The 24,958-nt window shown below is 36.2% G+C and overlaps 1 protein-coding gene across 3 annotated transcripts in view; it reads left to right on the forward strand.

Annotated features, from left to right (window-relative positions):
• Positions 1-24,958, forward strand: part of LOC150082546 (cleavage and polyadenylation specificity factor subunit 5-like) — a 108,452-nt gene that overhangs the window by 25,301 nt on the left and 58,193 nt on the right. For all 3 annotated transcript variants that reach the window (XM_090378685.1, XM_090378684.1, XM_090378683.1), the window contains exons 2-5: positions 2,010-2,210; positions 5,219-5,282; positions 15,621-15,710; positions 22,735-22,810. In XM_090378685.1, coding sequence (XP_090234811.1) covers positions 2,010-2,210; positions 5,219-5,282; positions 15,621-15,710; positions 22,735-22,810 — 431 coding nt within the window. The remainder of the gene's footprint in view (positions 1-2,009; positions 2,211-5,218; positions 5,283-15,620; positions 15,711-22,734; positions 22,811-24,958) is intronic.

Here is a 24,958-nt window from a genome sequence, read left to right on the forward strand (position 1 = left end):
TTTTTGAATGCATTAAATATATCAAGACCTAGTTCTTTCTTTTAACGAAACCATACCCAGCAGTTCTTCTCTAGTGGCAGAATCATCGAATAAAAATTAAGAATTTTATACAAATAAATTTTATTTGTATAAAATTCGTAATATATTTTTTTATACATTTAAAATTCGTCGTGATCGACCGAAATTAAAGCTGTGATTGACTGGTAGATCGCGATCGACTTGTTAGCCACCCCTGATATAGTTGGTGTATCAGGCTTAACGTTGAAGTTTGTAGATGATACAAAGGTTGGCAGGGTTGTTAATGACAGTAATCAGAGTGAGCTACTTCAACAAGATCTGGGAAAATTGATCTGATTGGCTGAGATATGGCAGTTGAAGTTTAACATTGACAAATGCAAGGTACTGCATATAGGTAGCAGTAACTGTAGAGTAGCTTATCAACTGTGTGGTACTACACTCATGGTAGTAGAGAATGGAAAAGACCTGGGAGTAATTGTGCAGTCAGACATGAAATTCTCTGAGTAGTGCAGACGTGCTGCCAGGACAGCTCACGTGGTTTTGTCACTGATATACAAAAAAAACTTTACTAGCAGGGATAAGGAGATGGTTATCCCTTTGTATAAGGCCATAAAGGTTTCAGTAACAAAAGGTTTCAGTTCAGTAACAAAAGGTTTCAGTTCAGTAACAAAAATGTTTCAGTTCTGCAAATTGCAGCATCTCAAGACAGGCACCTGCGGGGAGATCTGATCATGGTGTTTAAAGCCTTGAATGAATTGAGTAAGCTGAATGTTAATGGCATTCTTCCACTTGCTGAGACTACACACAGGCTGAGGAGCCATAAATTGAAGTTTGAGGAAGGATTGTTGCAGAATAAATGTGAGGAAGTTTGTCTTCAGCCAGTAGGTTGATTGTCAAAACAGGCTTCCATTTGTTGTCGTGGAAGTGGATGGGCTGAATAAATTCAAGGAAGAACTAGACAAATTCTTGGAGGGTATGGATGGGTGAACTGCGTAGGCCTCTTTTTTTTTTTTTGGCTGATGCTATATACGCTTGCTTCTTGGCATTAGTAGAGATGTATGATGCAAGAAAGCAAGCTTATATAGCATCAGCCAAAAAAAAACTGCATCATTTGCCATCATTACTACTGCTACTACTGTGTTAAAATAAAATAGAATACTTGTTCAGCAAGTCTCACTTACTAACATCCTGCTGAAGGCAATTGTAATCTATATTTCAGCAAGTTCCCTCCACCCCTGCAATGTCTGTACTATGGGCTGTCATTGCCAGTTTTTCTCTTGGGTGACTTGGATGTAATACCTTATGGTATTACATTACACTGATGTTAATGGGTAGGGGTGAATGTAGGTTTGCTATAACAACCTTATCCTTTTAAACAGGAGGACCAGTACATATTTTTATCACCTAACACATACATTTACTGCCATTGATTTGTCTCAGCTTGTATATTTCAAGGTTTCCATAGTCACCCAGAATTCAGTTAATGGCTCAGTAGTGTGTAAAAGTGTGTAGTCAAGGTATCAATGTTTTCAGTTCCATAAACCTCTGTATGTTTTCTACTTTTCCCAAAACTATAGCAAAGCTCTGAGTCAGGAGACCCACCATAGGCTACTTCCAAGGCTATCCACTACCAAAAATCTTATATCATTTAAAAATGTCAATGCTCAAGCTAATTGTGTTAAACATCTGAATGAGAGGAATTTTTGGATCCATTTTTGCATTATCCAATCAAGTCAACAATTCTGCAGTTGTCTGATAAAATTCAAAAAATAACAGATAGCAACTCTTTATTGCTTACAAAAGGCACACACCATACACAATACCCTTCACGGCTACAAGCCAGGGGTTGATACTGTTTCCAGGCTAATGGAGATGTAATTGCTGATGTACTGGGGGAAAACATTTGCATGACTATTTAGTAGGTTCATTCTTCTCACTGTGTATTCAACTTAACTTTTTTTGTTTCTAACCTTTTTGTATCTTCTCTCTAGGTATCCTCTTACTAATTACACTTTTGGAACAAAAGATCCCCTCTATGAAAAAGATAGCTCTGTTCCTGCACGGTTTCAAAGAATGCGTGAGGAATTTGATAAAATGGGAATGAGACGATCAGTTGAAGGTGTTCTACTTGTTCACGAACATGGTTTGCCTCATATTTTGTTACTTCAACTAGGAACTACCTTTTTTAAACTGTAAGTAGCATTTTATCTTGATTTGTGTACATCCAAGTATATTATGATTATCAGTTTAAAATATAAATGTCATTGTTATGATAAAAACTCTCAAATACAGTATTCCTAAACCTTGCACTTTCCAAAATCCAGTATATTTTTTAAAATATACTAATTGAAATAAAAATGAATGACATCTGTAAAGCAGCACTTTGTGACCCATGCTCATGAAGCTTGGTATATTATCCCAACCACAAATTTTGTGGCAGATGTTGTAGAGGGCTGTTTGCACTTTTGCTGGACAACATGGATGGAAAGTGGAAGAATTGCACCACTGCTGGTCCCCCTCCCCACAATGCACTTTGGGAATGGTCCTGTGAGTGGAAGATAGGTTAAATACTGTAAAGGAGGTAGGGGAATTCAATGAGGTGTGATTAAAGGTTAAGGAGCTGAACACTAATATTTTAGAAAGGAATACCAGCAATTCAGATGAATCTCCTTCAAATTTTGCACCTTTTGCAACTTTTAGAAGCCTTTTCAATGTTTTTTTTTTTTAATTGCTAATAGTTCTTGTCATGTTCTGAATAATTTCCTCAGTTTTTGCAAATCTGTGACCTCTCAGGGGAACTCTAAGCTTGGGAGGGGAAAAATTGCAGGGAGTTAAATCCAGTGAGTAGTAGATGGAGGGCTACACTTAACCATAGAACTGTTTTGATCATGTAGTTCAACTTCATGACGAAGAATTCTCTGTGAATCAAAAATAAGTGTGAACTTCACATTTGATTGAGTTTTTTTTTTTTTTTTTTCCCCCTATTGTACAGAAGACTAAACCTTTCATTAAGAGGACTGGGCTGTAGTTATATATCCATGATTACACCCCCCGTTAATGATGGAAGAAACAAAGTATGGTTCAACAGTAGCACATTAATGAAGATCCTAACATGTAAGAATTCTCCACTCTCTGTGATCATTAGTAAGGTTTGAGACAAACTTGTCTGAAATGCATCACATTCCTAAATCTTGTGTTAAAATTGATTGACATGTCCCATAAATATCGATTTTTACTAACAACTTCACAGATAGTTAAATGTAAATCACTTCCGATCATGAATATTCTTTATTGATCTGCCATTACATTTTGGCTGATATGCCAATTATATACCCAAATTTTAACTGAAAAAAAAAAAAAAAAAAAGACAATTTGATGGAGGCAATTCATAAAATACCCATAATTAAACTGTGTGTAAAAAAAATATATGATTATTTGAAAATTTTTACAAGTCAATGAAAATGTTGAGGGTTATGTTTCATCATTTGCAAAGGTATACAGATGTATAATTAAGCTCAAGAGTGTATCCTGTAGATTTTTAATGTATAACATAAAACCAAATGCATGCATGAACTACTTGCTAGATTGAGCTGTAATCAAAATTAGGTTTTAGTATTTAAATATTAGAAATTTTTCATTTACATTTAAAATTTTATATTTTCCCATCACATATTTATTGCGGAAACCATATATAAAAAAAAAAAAAAAAAAGTTTTTTCCTTTTATACTCTAGGATTTCCAACCCGGGAGTTTGTGACATCATTTTTACAGCAGCCAAACATAGCACCACTTGGTTAACAATAAATCACACACTGTGTGATGATTATGCAGATATGAGAGAATTATACAGAATGGGAACTGTACCATTCTATCAGACTAAGCAATATAACTGTCAATAAGGTCATTCTGAGATTCAGCAGTGGTATATATATCCAAGGTTGCTAGATAGGAGGGTCTCCAAGATTATTACCATTAGCATTATTTATTACACAACCAGACTGGCATATGCTCCAGTAGATGGTTATATGTATATTATGTTTGTATCGTATATGTGATTATCAGGAGTGCTTTCTTTTTTAAGCGAAATACTAACTCTGGCAAAATAAAATGTGCACCCATAATACATGTTAATTAGGTCATGCTTCATTTTATTCTGTGAAGGCACCAAATAACACTAATTCTTCTTGCCCTTGGTGGGCAGAAGGGGATTCTCTTTCATGCACGCACTGTTGGGGGGTACTTTTGGAGGTAACTTTTTTCAAATTTATTTTATTCTCACCCCCCTTCCAAGATTTGACACAACTTCTCTTGGAAATGAAAACATGTAGAGAATTCTTACTTTGTTACATGACCTGCTTCACAATGTTTTCTATTTAAAAAAAATAAATAAAAATAAAGCTGTTCAGTGACCAGTTTAAATTGCACTGTATGATGTTGGAAACTACAAGTTAAAGAAAAAGAATTTTATTCCTATTTTTCAGATTAATTTGTAATAGAGCTTACAATGGGAATTAACTCAGGAGTTGCGTAGTTTGCATTATAGTGGAATGTTATACAAATAAAATTTGTTAAGAAGTCCTTCCACACCTTGATCTGTCAAATTGGTGTATTTTGATCTATTTTAGTGTGTGTAGTATTATTGCTACAAGTTGCCAGTGTTGCACTATTAATAGACTGCGCCCTAATGAAAAGTACTGTTTTTTGTTAATGCAGTGCCATCCTCCTGATAGTCCTTTTGCTTTTTTTTATTAGTAGTGCAATGGTTGGACAACTTGGTCATAATGCAGTCTGAGATTGAAACATTGTATAAGACTACATAAGGATTGGTTTGGAAATTGGTCTGTTTCTTAACAAATTTTTTGCGTAGTAGCATTTTGCCTTTAAATGAGACTTTCATAAGTTCTGCATTAAAGTGAAAATAACTTGAAGAGTATTTTTAAATTATTTTTGTATAATTATATTACTTTAGTCTAAAAGTTCATATTACAGAGTAATATAGTCAACTGAAATATCTTAGTCAAAAACATTAAAGATGCACACAGCACCATAAAAGTAGAATTTGTTTGGATATTGTAGAAAAGTGTGCTTTTTTTTTTTTTTTCTGTTTGTGAAAGTATTTGCAAAAATTGCCTTTTCAGTATTTAACTTTTAATATTTTAATATACTGTTTGCTCAAGTATATATACATATATTTCTGTAGCCCTGGAGGAGAACTTGATCCTGGTGAAGATGAAATTGAAGGACTGAAAAGGTTCATGACAGAGGTAACTATAAGAAATTTTGTAATATTACTATTTCAGAATAATTTTTGTAAATACAGTCGAACTTCCCTATAACAAATTCGATAAATCCGGTGAAAAAATTTTGTTATAGAGAAATTTCGTTATACAGTAATACCCCGACTTACGCTACCCTGACTTACGCGAACTCGGAGTTACGCGGTTCTTGATTTTTTCGTTTGGCAACGCTGCCGCCCACTATCTTCAAGGTCGTTTTTCATATGTTATCGATATCCGGTTCGACGGCGGAGATTGAGAGCGAAAGATGAACAAAATTAAACTTTGCTGCTTTTATGTTTTTTTTATATCAGTGAAGGGGAAACACATTTCACCATAATAACGTAAAAACCCACACATTTCCAGCTATCGGTATAATCGCAAATGCAATTAGATCGAGTTTACTACCAGTTTATAACAGATTTCACTAGCAGAAACGCAACTGGATTTTTATTGTTTTATGGTAGTAACCCCTAGAAATGTGAGGTGTTAATAGTGTATCTCTGCCTTTATGGTGTTGTTTATTCAGTTGCTACATGCGCGCAGCTTTGTTTATGCGTATCAAGCGTGCTCCTCGTTTTGTAATTGTGCTTTATTCCCTAAAAATGAGTAAAATACTTAATTAAAAGGTGTGAAAAGGAAGCGTCCTGGTGATGACACTGCAGATTCAGAGAGAAAAAGAAAAGCAATTATTGATAAACAGAGGCGGACTGGATCAAAAATTCTTACCCGGGAAAATTTATAGTGGCCTCGCACTATGGTTTATGGCCAAAATCACACTGGCCCACCGGGGTTTCCACGGTAAGGCTTATGGCCAGTCCGCCTCTGTCGATAGAGAAAAAATATGAAATTGTGAAACGCTTTGAGCGAAATGAAAGACCATGTGATATTGCACGTGCTACAGGCCTAAATGAAGCAACGGCGAAAAGCACATGACAATTGCAAACTTGGCAGGTTGAAAATTGAAAAGATCTCAATTGTAAAGGGCTTAAAAATTTTAGAAAACATAGACTCCAACGAAGAAGGCGTTATAGCTACAAAGCAAGGAATAAAAAAATTATTAGCTTGCTACGAAGAAATTCTGCGTGAAAAAAAGAATGCGCTGTATCGTCAGACGAATTTGTTAGATTTTATGAAGCCATCGACATCGAAATAACTTTTTTACGTAAGTCATTTGTTTTTTTAATACATATTTTGTATTAATATGTATAAAGAACTGCAATTTTATTAATATTTTTCTTCTAAACTAGTGTTTTTGTTAGTTCTTGGTCCCAATTAAGCAAAATTTATATGTATTTATATGCAAAGTTGTACCCCGACTTACGCGAATTCGACTTACGCGATTTTCGTCGGACCCACCTATCGCGTAACTTCGGGGTATTACTGTACAGAGAATATCTTTTTTATTAGAAATCGTTATCTAATTAGAAAATGAAAACGAATCTACATTTATTTTTAATGTATTTTATTTCAAAAACATACTTATTTAAATTACGTTTACACAATTTTCGCTGGTAAGTATCACATTAAAAAAAAAAATCTGTAATTTTTGTTTCCACAGTACAATTAAAAAATTGTCTGATTCTCAAAGAAAAACCTCACATTTATTCAGAGCATTAAAAACATTATCACGAACATTTTCACAAAACTCTAGACCCATACGAACCGTTTTAAAAGCGTTAATCATTTCTTTGTGAATTGGCTTTTCTACGGGGTGTTCTGATGAGTCTTCAGCATCATCGTTAATTTCTTCGTGATCATGGTCACGTCTAACACTGTTCAGCAGTATTTCATCTTCATTAACTAAGAAATATTGTTCAAGGTTTAGGCCTAAATGGTTGTCAGATGAACTAATGAGACATGTGGCAGAGAAGAAAAATGCATGGGATACATACAAATTAATGGGTGACATGGAAGCCTATGATAGATATAAGTTGGTCTGTAACCAAGTCACAAAGGAGATTAGGCAGGCAAAGGCAGACTACGAAAAATCCTTGGCAAAGGATGCAAAGAAAAACAGAAAAGAGTTCTTTACATATTTAAACTCAAGAAGGAAAGGGATGAATCAGATTGGTCCACTGGATATTGATGGTTCAACAATTGAGGATCCTGCTCAGGTGGCTAACAATCTAAACGAGTATTTTGCATCTACATTCATGCATGAGGAGTTATTCAGGAAGGAGAATGATGTAGGTAAAGTAAACATTGGCAGTGAGCTGGATGATTTTGTAATAACTGAGAGGAAAGTGGAGGAGAGATTGTTGAGGATAAACATAAAAAAGGCACCTGGGGTGGATGTGATCTGTCCAGTTATATTAAAGGAGGCAGCAAAGGAAGTAAGTAGGAAGTAAGGAAGTAAGTAAGCAAACCCCTAGCCATAATTATGAGAGCTTCTTTGGACTCAGGGGAGGTACCCATAGACTGGAGATGTGCAAATGTAACCCCAATTCACAAAGGAGGATCAAAGGCTGACACAAGTAATTATAGACCTGTTAGTTTAACTTCTGTTCCAGGTAAATTAATGGAGGCACTAGTTAAAGAAGCACTGCAGGATCATCTAGACAAGAATTCAGTTATAGCTCAGACGCAGCATGGTTTTGTTAAGGGCAGGTCTTGCCTGACCAATTTGATTGGATATTATGATATAGTCACAAAAGAACTGGATGCAGGGAATAACTTTGATATTATATATTTGGATCTTAGAAAGGCTTTTGATACTGTTGCACATGGAAGACTGCTACACAAATTGGAGCAGTGTGGCATTGGAGGCAAATTGCTGTTATGGATAAGGGGATGGTTGAGTGGCAGAAGACAGAGAGTGGTAATCAATGGACACTGCTCAACGTGGACTAATGTTATTAGTGGAGTTCCTCAGGGTTCAGTGTTGGGTCCGTTGTTGTTTTCGGTGTTTATGAATGATATTGATGATGGGACATAAAGTTTAATGTCCAAGTTTGCAGATGATACAAAGGTTGGCAGGGTTGTTAAGGACACTACTGACGCTATGCTGCTGCAACAGGATCTGGAAAGGTTGAACAGATGGGCTGAGAGGTGGCAAATGAAGTTTAACATTGACAAATGTAAAGTACTACATATGGGAAACAGTAACCCCAGAGCAACATATCAACTCTGCAGTACTACACTGACAGTGGTGGAGAATGAAAAGGACCTGGGGGTAATTGTGCAGGCAGATATGAAGTTCTCTGAGCAGTGCAGACGAAGAGTAGCTCATGGTGTCTTGTCAATGATATACAGGAATTTTTCTAGCAGGGATAAGGAGGTGATTATTCCCTTGTATAAGGCAGTGGTTAGGCCACATCTTGAGTACTGTATACAGGTCTGGAGGCCTCATTTCAAGAAGGATGTAGAGCTGCTGGAACGGGTACAGAGAAGGGCAACAAGATTAGTGAATGGAACAAAGGGTTGCTCTTATGAAGAAAGGCTTAAGTTTTGCAAATTACAGAGTCTGGAGACTAGGCACCGGCGAGGTGATCTGATAGAGGTGTATAAGGGTTTGAGCATGCTCAATGCCAATGGGATTCTTCATCTTGCTCAGAATAATCACCTCAGAGGGCATAAATTCAAATTGAGGAAGGACGGATGTCGGATAGATGTGCGGAAATTTGCCTTTGGCCAGCGGGTGGTTGGTTGGTGGAACCGACTTCCATCACTTGTTGTTGAAGTTGATAGCCTAAACAAATTTAAAGCTCAACTGGACAGGTATTTCGAACGAACGGAGGGGTGAAATGGGAGTGGTGTGTGTGTGTTTTTTTTTTTTTTTTTTTTTTTTTTTGGCTGATGCTGAATAAGCTTGCTTTCTTGCATCATATGCCTCTACTAATGCTAATGCTAATTTGGATGTTCTGCTGTGACCTACATAAACATAACTATCCAGTGTTATTTCATGTTCGATGTTTCCAGACTATTCTAATAATGTCCAAAAGTTTTTCAGTTGTGAAAGGGGCAATTCATCTTGTTCGTCCAGTTGTTGTTTGACTTCTGTATTCAATGCAAATCCCGCTTTCGAAAAACAATTTTGAATAGTGTATTCAGTGGCATCGTTTGTCCAAACTTTTGCCACTTCAGAGACGCACTCTCTAAGGTTAATTGTAACCTCCAAGTTTCTATTTTCTGATAACGCACTGACAATCTTCATTATTATTCTCTTTCGATAATGAAATTTAAAATTTTTAATAATGCCTTGGTCCATTGGCTGGAGTTTTGACGTTATGTTTGGTGGTAAAAACAACTTTGCACTTTTAAGTTTGGCAGAAATACTGGCAGGATGTGCCAGACAATTGGCAGTTACCAACACGATTTTCCTTTTTTCTTTTGTTATACGCTTGTCTAGTTTTAATATCCATTCTTCAGAAATATCTCTTGTCATCCATGCTTTTTTATTAAAAGGTGTAGTCAATTTCCAAAGATTTTGTGCCTCTAAAACATCTTGGGTTTTTTGATATTCCAATGACTAAAAGTCTAAATTTTTCACTTCCTGTCATATTTGCTCCAACTAGCACGGTGATTCTTTCTTTGCTTTCCGCCAAAACATTTATCATCCTTAAAAGCAAGTGTTCTATTCGGTAAACATTTTAAAGAATAAACCCATTTCGTCAGCATTAAAAACATCCTTACGCTCATATTCTTCCAAAATCTTCTTTAAGGTATTGTTCCTCCAACTCTTGCAATCTTCTTCGCTTACATTAACACTTTTTCCACAAATAACCTTTTCCACAATTCTGTGGCGCTTCTTAAATTTATCTAGCCACCCAGTGCTCGCATTAAATTCTGTATGTCCAAGGGACTGTGCAAATTTCAGAGCTTGTTGCTTATTTATTAGGCCCGATATTTGGATATTCTTTTCATGTATCATATGCACCCATTTTAGAACAGCTTTATCAACATCTTCTTATATACACAACTTAATTCGCTTCTTGTCTGCTCCTCCTTCAATTGCATTTAAAATTGATTCTCGATTTTTTTAAAATTGTAGATAAACTGCTTGCAGGTATGCCATATTTCTCTGCAACATCTTTTTTCTTAAAACCCTAGTCAATATCATAACAATCTTTGCTTTATCATTAATACTTAAACACTTTCTCTTCGACATTGTTTTCGCAATTGTAAAAATTTACTGGACTGCAGCTCTTGCCGATACATACACCGCAAACTTCGCTGCGCTGGCCATATAGTGAATTGTTAGTACAGGTTACGCCTACTCAATGACGTTTGCTTGCCAATTCAACAGTATCACTCCCTTTGAAGAAATATATGACTTTGTGAATTTCTTTTATTCTGCTTTCATTCATAATACACAAAAGAAATTTTATGATTAACGTATGCTGTATGTTACTTTTCAGAAAAAAATAAAAATAAAAATACAAGAGCATATAGCCTATGTGATTGATGATGAATGAAATAAAAAAAAAAAAAAAAAAAAATTGATGAAAACCATCTACTGGGAGTCCAGTTAGATGAAAACGGACATATTATATAATGATTGACATGAAAGTCACGTGATACAGTTAAGGTGAGAAGCGAATGTCACTCAGTAGGCGTTACTAAAAACCGACTATGGTAGCATTCTATGAATTGCCGCCGCAGCATGCTAAAGGTTTACCGCAGCGAATTTCGTTTTCCCGTGAGCCAACATCAATTTACAAATCTACCCTATTTATTGTAAAGTTTACGACCACTTTTAAGAAAACCCGTTTGGTTTAATAACTAACAAAAATGAACCAAAGACCCTCCTACGAGCCACAAGTGTTCACTAAAAGGATGATTATTTAATTCCAGATGCTAATGCGCAATTTCGGAAGGAAGGAGGCAGTATATTTGAGCATCTGTTTAGCAGTAAATGCTTGAAAATCAAAAATTCTTTACTAATTTTTTTAAAAATTCGTTATAGAGAGACTAACACTTCATTATATGGGGTTAATTTTACATGTAATTTCGTTTCAAGGTGCAATGTTTTGCGAAAAAATTCGTAATATAGAGAAATTCGTTCAATAGAAGTTCGTAATAGAGAAGTTCCACTGTATTTAAATCTCTCACTTTGAGACAAGGCAGGAGGCTACACTAGGCCTTTTAATGCTGGAAAAGATAATTGGCCAGAGAACATTGTGTTTATTGTTGAATGCTTCATACCCAGGAAACTGATTACTTTGAAGCTATACAACAATTTCAAGAGCAGTATTTAAAATCCATTCTTATAGTAGCTAGGATGTACATTCAAATGAATTGGACATAGTGGTAATACTACTGTAAAGAGATTCACATTTGCAGAGAGAGCTAATGCCTTATTACCAATGTAAATCTATCATAGAAAATTGTACAAGCAATGTCTCTCTCTTTCTCCCCCCATACACACACAAAGTTTAAGAAGAATTTATGTGAGCCACTGAAGAAAAGTTTTTTTTTTTTTTTTTTTTTTTTTCCCCTCTGTTTAATACGTTTCTCTTCCCATTTTACTTGATGCATTACTGTTCTTCATCCTGAGCATTAGAAATTTCTGTAGACACTTGGATTTTCTTGGATGCATTATTCCAATGCATCAAGTCTTATTTAGTCTCTTATATAGGACTCTGTACAAAATTTGTGATCCACATATCAGGTGTAACTGGGGGGGGGGGAAATGTGGAAAATGTGATTGTAAGTTCTGTCATGGTTCAGAGTATTACAGTGGATGCCCAAGGTAGTCGCTCTGGTTTTCCTGATATCTGGCCACAGTGCTAGCATGCAGACACTTGTTACGTACAGTGTCCTATAGTGCACTGGGTATGGTAAGGGTTGGTTGAACCATGTGCACACCTGGTGACTCATGTGCCACTGCCTCATTGAGAATGAACCACATAAGGGTATATATTGCCAATGGATACCTTCTAGAAGTTTGTGTTGTGTTGTTTTGATGAAGTGCAGGTAGGCATTAACTATTTAAAAAAAAAAAAAAAAAATGTTCCTATTTATACCCCGGCACAACCACCAGGTCAGTGGATCTTACAATAAATCAATCAATACAAATATTAATTGTATTTAACAGTCACGGGCCTGAACCCTGGTCCATTCAAAGAGCGTGTGCTATTGCACTCGTGCTACTGACCACTCAGCTACATCAGGCCAAATTAGATGAGCAGGTAAAATATAGGGACTGATCAAATGAGTATCCAGGAAACTAGCCTCTACATTTGGTAGAGAATTGCTCATGTGTCTTGAGGCATATCAAGTTTTATTTTATTTTTTCTGTTTGTTGCAGGATTTTAAGTACATTAGCAACTTAAACCATATTACACCATTGTGTATCATATCTGTACCATTGTGTGTTCACAGGCTAGCTTGCATATCGTGTGAGCTGAAAAGCCAAGAATAATCATGAGGGGAACCCTCCTCCTCTGTCTGAGATTGGTTAACTATAGTAGCTAACTACAACATGGCTCAAACCCAGACCTCTCCAAACAAGTGACAAGTGGTAAAATTGCTATACTGTTATAGAAGACCATATATCAATTGTAAGTTTCCTTTACATTAGCATAGAGATTATGTAAGGCCGTGCCTCTGACTTCTCCCTCTCTCTCGTGACAGTTTTTATCCTTGCTTCCAAATTTTCTTTAGTTTCTCTACGTCCAGCAAGGTGTAATGAGGATTCTGCATCAAGTGGACTGAATTTTGGTAAAGTATGGTTGCTCTGTGACAATCAATCAAATTCTTTCTTGCAATATCACAGTGGCAGGACTGTTAGTAACCCTGGGTATACCACTCATGTGCAGAGCCTGAAACAAAACACTGCACCTAGTATACTGGAGGTAGTAGTGGTAGTAATGGCATATGATGCAAGAAATCAAGCTTATATAGCAGTGGCAGGGAATGACACGTCGTTGCACAGAGAATGTGATCCCTCTGTCATCTGTCACCAGGCAGTAATAGATAGTAGATGACTTATCATCTGGTGCAATTCCACCACTTTGCTTATTGGAGAAACTCATGTTTAGTCTCCAGAGCAAAGCTGAAACCTCATCCTCTCCATCATGCAGTATGAGTGATGTCTTTCTACTTATGATGGGCATTATGGTGAGATGCAATATTCCTTATGTTTTGAGGATATAACTCTAAAAATGTTTTTTTTCTGGCTGGCCACTGGATAGTCCACCAGACCAAACATATTGGTAACTCTCTAGGAGGCTTCCGGATCATCTAATGTATAATTTCACTGTCTCTATTCTGCGAGTTAGTGACTGGACGGAGCCAGAGTAGTGTATATGTGAGGGGCATTGTCAAGGTCACACTATATCAAGGAGCTAATTTTCTTGCCATGTGTACACCGTATCTGAATATTTCATTAATTCATACATGTTCTTACTCAACTTTTACTGTATCTACTGAATGCATAATGAATAGTCAAACTAATAGAATAAACTTATCTGTAGAATGACCTAACTTTCCCAACTCCTTCGTTCCTTTTACAAATTTACATGCTCTCAGTTCCAATCTTAACTATGTCCATTTCCATAAGGGTCATAAATTCCTATGATCTCCCAAGCACCACTTAATAGTTCTGAGAGAATCTTAATTATTGGTTGTCCCAACTGCTTCTCATCTCAGTTACTCTATTCACTCTACAATTCCTTTCGCGAAGAAAGGTGGTACCTTTGCATCCACTCTGATATTCCCTCTCAGAGACTTCATCTGGAATCTGCTTTTTTTTGATCTTCTCTGGTTTCATTTCTCTGCCTCATTCTCTAAAATCATTCCCATAACTCCACTGATTGCATAGAACATTGGCTTCCTTTCTTTGAAACTCTTTTTGCAGCCTAGCTTTCCTAACAATGAGGTAATTTTTCTTGGTGATTTTAATGTTCACAACTCCAGCTTGCTTCAGGTTTCTACTAGTTACGTGGATCCAGCTTATCTATGACTGAAGTCAGCCTTAATAGACTGGTTAGTCTGACTTCAGTGGTAGGAAAAATCTTAGAGGCAATGATTAAGAGTGCAATCCAGGAACATTTAGATAGATATGACATTCTGCAGGACACACAACATGGCTTTAAGGGAAAATCATGTTCAACTTAGACACAGTTGCTCATTAGCTGGATTTAGGGAACAATTTCAATATAGTTTATTTGGATTTTAGCAAAGCATTTGACCCGGTCTCTCATGAGAGGTTAGTGTATAAGCTTGAACAGGTTGGGATTACTGTTAAGATTCTAAGATGGATTGCTAGGTGGCTGAAGGGCAAAAGGCAGAGGGTTATGATTAATGGATATTCTTCAGATTGGATTGTTTCTTCGACCAACGTTGTTTCTCATTCTCATAAATGACACAGCAAAAGGATAGAAGGCATGATGTCAAAATTTATAGATGATGTAAAGATTGGCAGCCATTAATGATCAGTGCCAAGCAGCATGCCTTCAGGATGACTTGAACAGACTGCAGAGATAGTCAGAGAAGTGGCTGCCATGTTTTAATGCTGCTAAATGCAAGGCCTTACACTTGGTGAATAGCAACCCCTAAATAAATTATACACTGGTGGGATGGAATTAAAAACAGTGGAGGAAGAAAGGGATCTGGCAGTTACAATATGGGCAGATATGAAGTTTTCTGAACAGTGTAAATAGGCAGCTAGGAATGCCCATAGTGTCCTATCTAACGTTACCCCCCCCCCCCCCGTCAGTAAATGCCTGTGGCTTCCTTGCACTATGTGGCAATGTGGCAAATACTATTACTATTTAATAAATTTTTATTTTCCTTTACTGGAACCTTTCAAAATTGAATTTGTACTGATGTTACTGTTACTCTAAATCAGCAGTTCCAAACTGGTGGTTTGCAAACCCCAAGGGGTTCGCACTAAAAATTCTGTAATGGCATCTGCTTAGATTGACATAGGCATATTTTTGCTTAGATTAGGCAAAATAGTTTAATATTAATTTATGTGCTTTGGTTCAAAATTTATATTTAATTGTGGTTTGGGATATGCGCCCTTACATAGCGAGCATGCACAACAGGATGTTAGTAGGAGAGATTGGGTGCGAAGGTGCCGATATGTATTGCACCATTCAGTCACGTGTCAGACTGGTAAATAATTTTATATTATGCAATTTATAGATTATAAAAACGTAGTACTGGAAATATTTTATAATAAATATTCATGACTATTATACAACTTCAGAGAATGTAAGCTTAGTGGTTCGCATTAAAAATATTATGTTGAAAGGGGTTCGTGAGTCAAAAAAGGTTGAACTGCTGGTCTAAATTAATTTACCTCTTACAATGTTATTTTAATTTAAGATAGTCACCTTAGAATGCATTCATGAACTAACATTTGAAATTGTTCAGACCTTAGGTCGACAGGATGGTGTTAAACAAGAGTGGCTCATTGAGGATACAGTTGGAAACTGGTGGAGACCTAATTTTGAACCACCACAAGTAAGTTTGAATAAAATTAAAAGCACTAATTAAATAAAAATAAAAGTACTAACAGTATTATTAGTAAAAAAAAAAAAAATAGATAATGAATGTTATTATTATTATTGTTACTAACATGTTAATATTCATAAACTGTGTATCTGATAAAAGAAGCAATGGATATATATTTTTTTAAATCATTGATTTTAAATTCATGTTGTTGTTTGCTTTGTTCCACTGTTATAATTTTTTTTTTTTTTTTTTTTTTTTTTCAGTTGATATGATTATAAATGGCACTCCCTTATAATAATATTAGGAAGTTCTCATTTCAGAATGAATCATTATGTGCTTACCTGTTTAGGAACCATGATCATTGAACATTAAAATCATGAACCTATAAACTTAATTGAAATAAAACTCGTTAAACCTATAAGGATGCACATAATTAAAAAAAAAAAAAAAAAAAGTCCACTTCAAAGTTATACATTGCATTTTGATTGCTTCTGTAGGAAGTGACACCATTGAAATGGTGAAAAGAGAACTATACAAGATGTGATTAAAATGTCCTGGGACATCTAATATTTAGGGAATTGAGGCTTACCAGCTATTTGGATGGATCTCCTTCAAAGTAGGATACTATATACACTGTTTCAAACACTTCTGGAAGCATTCTTGGTAGGCTTCTTTTGGAATTGCTAATATTTCATATGTAGTGCTCTGAATAATTTCATTGTAAATCTGTGATCTTTGAAGGGACTTCAAGCTTGGGACACACACACACACACACACACCGTGGGAAGCAAAATCTAGTGAGTATGGCAGATAGGGAACCACAGTAATGGAGTGTTCTTTACAAAAAGTTCTTGAGTGGAAAGCAATGGGTGTACAGAGACATTGTCATGATGCAAGTGCCAATTCCCCAAAATCCACTTTTCTGGCTGTTTTCTCTATACAGCATCCCACAGTCACTATATAATTGTTTATAGTATAAGTGGTTCAATGCTTGACCATGTGGGATAAATCATGAAGTGCAGTACAGTACTTTGTTAGCCAAAAATGTGAAAGGCATGATCTGTGCCTTTTGATTGAGATTGTCTTACTATTTTGGGCCTTAGAAAAGGAAGATTCTATCATTGAGAGGAATAGGCCATTGTTTCATAACTATACACCCATGATTCTTCACCAATAATAACGGAAGAAACAGAGTGTAGGTCTACAATAGCACGTTGAGAAAGCTCCTGACATGCGAGAATGTGACACATCTATTATCATCAGTAAAGACATGAGGCACAAACTTGTTGAAACATGTTTCATTCCCAAATCTTTTGTTAAAATTGATTGACATGTACCATAAGAAATACCAATTTCACTAGAAACTTTGCAGATAGTTAAATATCTAACTTTTGATTAGATCACAAGTGATTTGAATTATTGATTTTTAAAGTTGGATGGTAGCCAGAACGACAATGGTCTTTAACATTTGCAAACTACTGAAAAGTATTTGAATTTTATGTCATATAAATAGCATTTTCTGCAAAAGCTGTTTTTAATAATTCATAGGTTTCTATTGCACTTTTCCTTAATTTTAAACAAAATTTGATAAAAATTCACTGCTCAGTAAAAAATAACATTATTTTAAAATGTGGAAAAACATAAAGAACACCTTCTATTTGTCATGTGCTAATTCAGACTGCCGCAGATTACAGTTATTCATGTGTTACTCTATCTAGATGAGTCGCAAAACATGTTGCATCAAGGCAACTTGCTAGTACACTGCAGTGTCAAGAAAGCAAGTCAGTCCCTGGACTTTTTGATCACATCTTGTATAGTGCTGCTGGATAGTACTGCAAGTACAGAGTTATCCATGTGATACCACAAAATATGGTAATTCTGTTGTCTCTACCTTGTGAACTCTTCTGACTTGTGGCCATCTTGAAATATCAGCAGAACATTTATTAAATTTGTTACCTTCTACATAGTAGAAGGGAACAAATTAGAAAAGTAGAAGAATGTCAGTTATGTATACCATGACAGAGCTTGCCTGATTCAACTTGTGCAGCTCAGGGTTCTTCTAAATATGACAGCCTTCCTACCTGTACTCTGTTGTTCGTTGTTGTTCATAGCACCAAGAAAATAATATTTGTGGGGTAATATCTATTCATTGATGCATTCAGCACCTAAAGATAGAAATGGATGTTACAAAAAAAGAAAAGAAATTACAGTTATCATTGTGTTGGTGGCTAGTCAAAAAATTTAATATGAAATGTTTGCACAGCTGTGTTATAATTGAATAAATTGTTATTAAAGTTTTTTAATAACTATCATGAATGTGGTATTTTATTTATGTGGTCCTTTTGATTACAATACACTATATTTTATAACAGGATTTGTTCAAGGTGAGAGCCTTCAAGTTCAAGGCAATATTCTATTCCTGTATTGCAGTTTAAAACTATTTTTCCAAGTCTCTGCTGGTATGTTGTGTAAAATATCCTTTACTTTCCTGAAGACATTGCAGAGTTCTTGGTGTGGGATCATGAAAATTTTCTCCAAATGACAATGAATAAAAAATGCACAAATGTGTGCTGTTGTCATAAACTTTATATCCAGCTAAATATACTTTGGACAAGCCTAGAGATAGAGACCTTCTCAATCAGGGACACCAAGTAACTTGTTATGAATTGCTGACTAAAACATGGAAACCTATTGCCACTTTCATATGGTTCTTTCAAACCTTTATTAGGTCCTCTTTGGTAAAGAGATAGGTGAAACGGAAAGGCTGAATGAACAGACATTTTTACATATCTTTATAAATACTCTGGGCACAAACCATTTCAATGTTGGTAGATTAAATGAGGGAGGTAAATAGCCAAGTGAGTTAATTCCTCTTGAAATGAGACAGTTCCTGGAATGGTGCTGCAGTAAGTTCAGAATCACTCTATGACCATCCCATATGGGATGTTGTACCATCCTCTTGAAAGCATTGTCCAAAACCTTAGGTTCTCTGAACAGTAAAATCATTTTAATACATCAATCAGATTACAATGTTGTTATAATGATCCTGGATTGCAGTAACAGTATGTATATCTCAAAGTAGGGACTAGTGGAACCTGTGACTGGAAATGGTATGCCATAGTGTCACATGTTTGCCATAAAAGAGCCTTTGAGGTTCATTTGACCACTGGAATTCTAGGAAATGTGTTGTTAGTTTGTTAATGTATTCTGACATATGGATATTTCACATCACTATCAGGATTTAAAATATCAGGTTTCCTGATGAAAACAAGTAATCGTCATGGGTATTCCCATCCATAAATGAATTAACTACATAAATTGATGTTTGATAAATTATTTGATTTGTCTTACCATCACATTACAGATCCCATACTAGCGTCTCGTTCATGTGCAGAAGTTGTTATACATAATGTTCCATACAAGCCTGGCTTATGTACATGATAATAAAATTTATGAAGGTGCCATATGGGTTAGTGAACATTTTAATTCTCTGAAAGTATAGACATACACTGAGTGATCACTGAATTATGACCACCTACCTAATACTTTGTAGGTCCTCCTTTTTGCCCTCAGTACAGCAGCTATCCGATGTGGCATTGATTCAACAAGATGTCAGAAGTGTTCAGGAGGTATGGCCAACAAAGCTGTGTGTAATGCGGTCAGCACTGCAGGAATGGAGGTGATTGGTGTATTCAGACGCCTGATATGCCTTTCCATAGTGAGTTTGAGTTCGGTGGAGTTTGAGTCCAATCAATATGCTAGAAGTCAGAGCTGTGTTCCTCAAACCATTCCTGCAATGGCTTGGTGCATTGTCATCTTGGAAGACACCATTGCTTTTCGGGGAAAAGTGTAACATAACCGTGTACACAGTCAGCAAGCATTTGACGGTAGCAGAGACCAGTGATGCATTATTGCACATGCACCAGGGGTCCAAGTTAGTGTCAGTGAAACATGCCCTACACCATACAACTGCCTCCACCGGCCTGTACTTTTGATACCATGGATGAAGAGCCTCAAGCTGTTGATGCCAAATCCGTACACGACCATCCACTATGTGGAGTAAATGACGTGACTCATCCAACCAGCACACCTTCCAGTCATCTAACGTCCAACTTGAATGCTCTTTGAACCAGGCAAGTCTTTTACGCCGAGCGGGTCGCATTCAGTTTTCATAGGGGTGGTCATAATTCATTGATCACTCAGTGTATGGTTTCCTACCCAATTTAATGTAACACTTTTGCTGCTGGCTTTCCAATGATGGTTTGACCCAGGATTGAAAACAACAGGATTGGAAAGGGGAAGAAACATTTTTGGGCTTTATTCTTGCTGTGACTGAATTAATTAACCCCTGGTGAAGGTTGTTTGACAAAAATAACTGGTTTTAATTCTCAAATTGGAAGAAAAAGTTCTAAAACTAGAGTGGTTCTCCTCTAATTGGATTAAATCTGAAGTTGCATGTTTTCATTCAAGAAGCAGTGAATATGTAAAATTGGGATTGGAGGCTCCAAGTCTGGCTTTAAAATTAAAAGCTGACATAAATAAATTCATATATTCATTTGAAAACATTTTATATTCAGAAGTTTGGTTTTAGCATGTGTAATCCATATTCCCCTCTTTCGATTGTTCTTTTTTTTTATTAGCATTAGCAGAGGCATATAATGCAAGAGAGAGCAAGCTTATACAGCATCAGCCAAATAAAAAAAAAAAAAAAAAACTTTCCCATTTCATTTATTCATCCACTCCAAGAAGTTTATCCAGTTCTCCCTTGAATTTATCTAAGCTATCAACTTCCACAACGGCAGATGGAAGTTTGTTCCAGCAATTAACCACCTGCTGGCTGAAGGCAAATTTTCGCACATCTATTCTACAACTGTCTTTCCTCAATTTGAATTTATGCCTCCTGAGCAAGAGGAAGGATCCTATCAGCATTGAGCTTGCTAAAACCATTCAAGGGCTTATACCTCAGTCAGAACACTTCCTAGGTGCCTAGTCTCCAGATGCTGCAATTTGCAGGACCTAAGCCTGTCTTGGTTAGAGCAACCCTTGGGGAATCTCGTTGCTCTTCTCTGAACTCTTTCCATCAGCTGTACATCCTTCCTAAAATGAAGCCTCCAGACCTGTATGCAGTACTCAAGATGTGGCCTGACCATTGCCTTATACACTGAGTGGACAGAAATCATGGGATACCTACCTAGGAACAGGTAGGTCCACCTTTCGCCTGGATAAGGGCTGTCACATGGCGAAGCATTGAGTCCACTAGTTCACGAAAGTATTTCCATTCATGCTTGCTGCACCGCTGTCCATAATTTTGTCGCGTTCTTGGGTGGAGGATCCAAAGCTTGAATGGACTTTTTCACAGCATCCCAAAGCTGCTCCATATGGTTCGTGTCCAGTGAATGGGGAGGCCATTCCATGGTGGTAAAATCTGTGGAATGCTTTTCGAACCATTTTTTAGTCATCACTGCTCTGTGGGGGGGGGCACATTGTCCTGCTGGAAGAGTCTATTGCCCTGTGGGTGCAGGCACATTGTCCTGCTGGAAGAGTCTATTGCCCTGTGGGTGCATGATGACCATGAAGGGATACAGATGGTCTGCAAGGATGATTGGACATGTAACCATTTAGAGATGTGTCTAGACATACCAGAGGTCCCATGTGTGACAATTGAACATCCCCCAGACCATTACCGACTGTCCAACAGTTCCTTGTTGACATGATGGGTGCATAGCTTCGTGCAGTTTCCGCCAGATATGCACCCTCCTGTCTGCTTGAAATAACTGGAAATGAGACATCGGACCAGGATACTGTCTCCAATCATTCAAGGTCCGCCAGTGTTCTTTCGTTCAGTTGAGGTATAGTCTTGTCATAGTGTTAGCAATGGGACCTGGTGGGTCGGCGACTCCCATAACCTATTGTGGCTAATGATTGCTTGATGGTCTTGGTGGAGATGTTTCTGGCACCTTCCTTGTTGAAGTCAGCTATGATTTGTGTCAATATTGCTCTCCAGTTGGCTGAAACAGTGCGAGATAGACGTCGACGGCCATGTTCATCCACCACCTTTCTCCGTCCACAATAAGATGTTATTTCGGAAATGGCATATTCCTGATACACTCATGATACTGTCAAACTGGGATAGTGCAATTTCTGTACCACCTCCGCGATAGAGTGACCCATGCGTTGGGCACCCACTGTCATCCCTCTTTCTAAGTCAGTTAACTCACGACATTTATCCATACTGACATCGAATTACTGTCCATGTGAATGCAGTATACCTACATACCTGCTAAGGATGGATTCGTCCACTAGTGAGAGGGGGTGATAGTGTTGCACTGCCCAGGAACCAGGTATCCCATGAATTCTCTCCTTTCAGTGTACAATGTGGAGCTCTTTGAGGAAATGCCTTCAGCTTTTGCCACCTTGATGTATAGAATGTGGGAATTATAAAATAGTTAATGCTGTTTTGTACCTTTCTGTGAATAAGCATGTGAGTATTATAACTGTTGCTTTCTCATCATCTAAAAATTAGATCATTCTACACTCAAAATTATTTCCTCTCCGAATTAATTTCTCACAGATTCAGCCCCTCCTCTGATTATTTTCACACCTTGGATGATTCTAATATTCTCGCGTTTTGGAAGATTCTTGATTCTATACCAAAAAGAGTGGTTATGTTAATCAGTAACCATAGTTCTTCTGATTCTGTTTCACTCCCTTATCATACAGATATTGGGTTTCTGCTATAGCTTTTTTATCAGTATTTTTACGGTGTCCTGAAGTTGCAATATTTTTTATTGTGAACTACAGACTTACTGAACCAACTTTTTATTATTCTCATTTATTCTTTCCATTTATGTATTTTATTATTGTTATTTCAGGAATATTTCTCTATTCTTGAAAATCAGCAGAAATCAAAAATCAAGTGTCTTTACTGGCGCTTGACCTGTTATGACAGGAAAAAGTGTTAAAAATGTAGTATTAATATTTCAGATTGGTTGCTATTTTATATACTATAGAAGTGTATTTTTATTTTATTTAGTATCCATATGTCCCTGCTCACATTACAAAACCAAAAGAACACAAAAAGCTATTTCTAGTCCAGTTGCCTGAGAAGGGTAAGTTAGTAACTACTAATTCTTTTTGAACCAAAGCCCAGACTGCAATATTTAAAACTGCTTTATGGTTCAATGCAATAGGTTTCATAATTTAAAGGTTATGAAATTATCCTGGATAATCTCTTGTTGTGTTACAATTTAACAACAACAAAAAAAAAGTGAGAGAGAAAAATTAAAATTCTTCACCTGCCTTAGTGTTTGGCATGATTTTTTGTCATGCTACTTCAGTTATTCAGCTTTTTATATTGTGTGTGTGTGTGTGTGCGCGTGCGTGCGTGCGCGTGGCCTGCAAGATTGTTGAAACTAGTAGTGCTAGCAGAATAAACAAACTTAATATGGGATTTGAATTAGTCACAATAGTATTTTAAATGTATATCAATTCTGTTTTCACATAAAGTTTTTGCCATTCCTCTTGAGTCTTTTCTCCTGCTATAGTTATTTTGCACTATTTAATTTTTGTTCCTGAAACAAAAACTAACAGTTAGGGTAAAAATAAATAAAGTTAAATTTCTTTCAAATCAGTGGTTGGGAAAATGACTTGTGGACAATTACAAGAGTGAACTTTATAAATGCATAATAAAATATTTTAGCAAATATATAAATAAATTATAACCATTAATTAAAATATGTAAAATAAATAATTATATTTTTAATCAAGTAAATAAGTGGTACCGTTTACATGCGGGTATTGAAATAGTTCGAGAAATAATGATCACACATTCCATATTTCTGTCTATACTGCTAGACAATTGTGTTGTTCCCCCTTCCCCTAACAGTGACAGAGTTTGGACATTGGCTCCTCAGAAACAACTGTATTTTCCACAAGTTGGTGCAAAATAACTATCTCATTTTAATTGCATAACATCACAGTAGATTAATCTATTGTTCATTTGAACCTCCTGCCACTGTTACAAGACGGGCAACATGGTTCCCCAGCAGTATAGACAGAAACATGGAATGCAGCATGAGCATTATTTCTCAAATAATATTTTTTTATTATTTTATATAGCAATAAAATTTTATAAATTAAAAATAAGTATAAATTAATAAAATATAACTGACTTTTGTTGCTAGTTCTTGAATTATGTTCTGCTGTGGATAAGATCTGCAATTTCAGCATAGAGAAGAGCCTGTGGGCTTTTATTCTTTAGCAAGTAATAAAATGGCAGTATGATTCAAGGAAGTAAAGCTTATGTTGACATCTGCTGCCAAAAATAAAAAAAAATAAATAAAAAAAATAAAAATTATATTAAATACCTCCCTGTGTATTTAACTGCTTATAATCTTGCTGCCTGTGCAAGTCTAATTTGTATCCTGTTCCAGTAGTTGATTATTCTTTGACCAAAGGAAAATTCTTACATTCAGTGTGCATTCTTTCCTTATTTGAATTGATGTCCATTTGTTTCCTCAACTCTTTTTAGGACCTAAAAGCTCCAGCCAGATCCCATTGCAGTTGCCTAATTTCAAAACTTTGTGGCTTACAAAACTATAGTCTCTTCTTTAAGAATATCTCCTTGAATCCATAACCAGTCTTATTGCCTGTGATATCTTTTTAAGAAAGCCTATGTCATTTCCTGAAAGTTGCATCCAGACTTGTATAATATATTCAAGATGAGGTGTGAACATTGATTTCTATAATAGGATAGTTAGCATTTTATCTTGCTTGGCAAAATTCCCCTATATCATTGACAGTAATCCAGGAATTGTCTTTTAGCAGCCTTGCTACACTATGCAGAGAATTTAATATTGAACTGTATAACAACTCTTAGGTCCTCTTCATCTTCAACAGTGTGAGGCTGCCAGATATGCCTTTTTTTTTTTTTTTTAGACCAGTTGTGCAATAGAAGTTGTGCAAACCTTACTGCAGCACCATTCTTTAGTTCTTGATTTTTTTTTGCAACTCTCCCTGCCTTAATATCATTTGGCATTAAACTTGTACTCATAATAAAATTAACTATCACCAGTATTATTAATGAAAATTAGAACTAACAAGTGACCTAGCACCAACCTCAAAGGTCACAACTCATGGCATTGACCCATAGCCCATTTATATTCTTTTTAATCAATCATCCCTCTATTCACTGTAGTAATTATTCCTCTATTCACTGTAGTAATCATCCCAATTGTCACAGTTATCCAATTTATACA

The sequence above is a fragment of the Mastigoproctus giganteus genome, chromosome 7 (genome assembly GCF_048544385.1).
Source record: "Mastigoproctus giganteus isolate SK-2022 chromosome 7, ASM4854438v1, whole genome shotgun sequence".
Taxonomy (NCBI): domain Eukaryota; kingdom Metazoa; phylum Arthropoda; class Arachnida; order Uropygi; family Thelyphonidae; genus Mastigoproctus; species Mastigoproctus giganteus.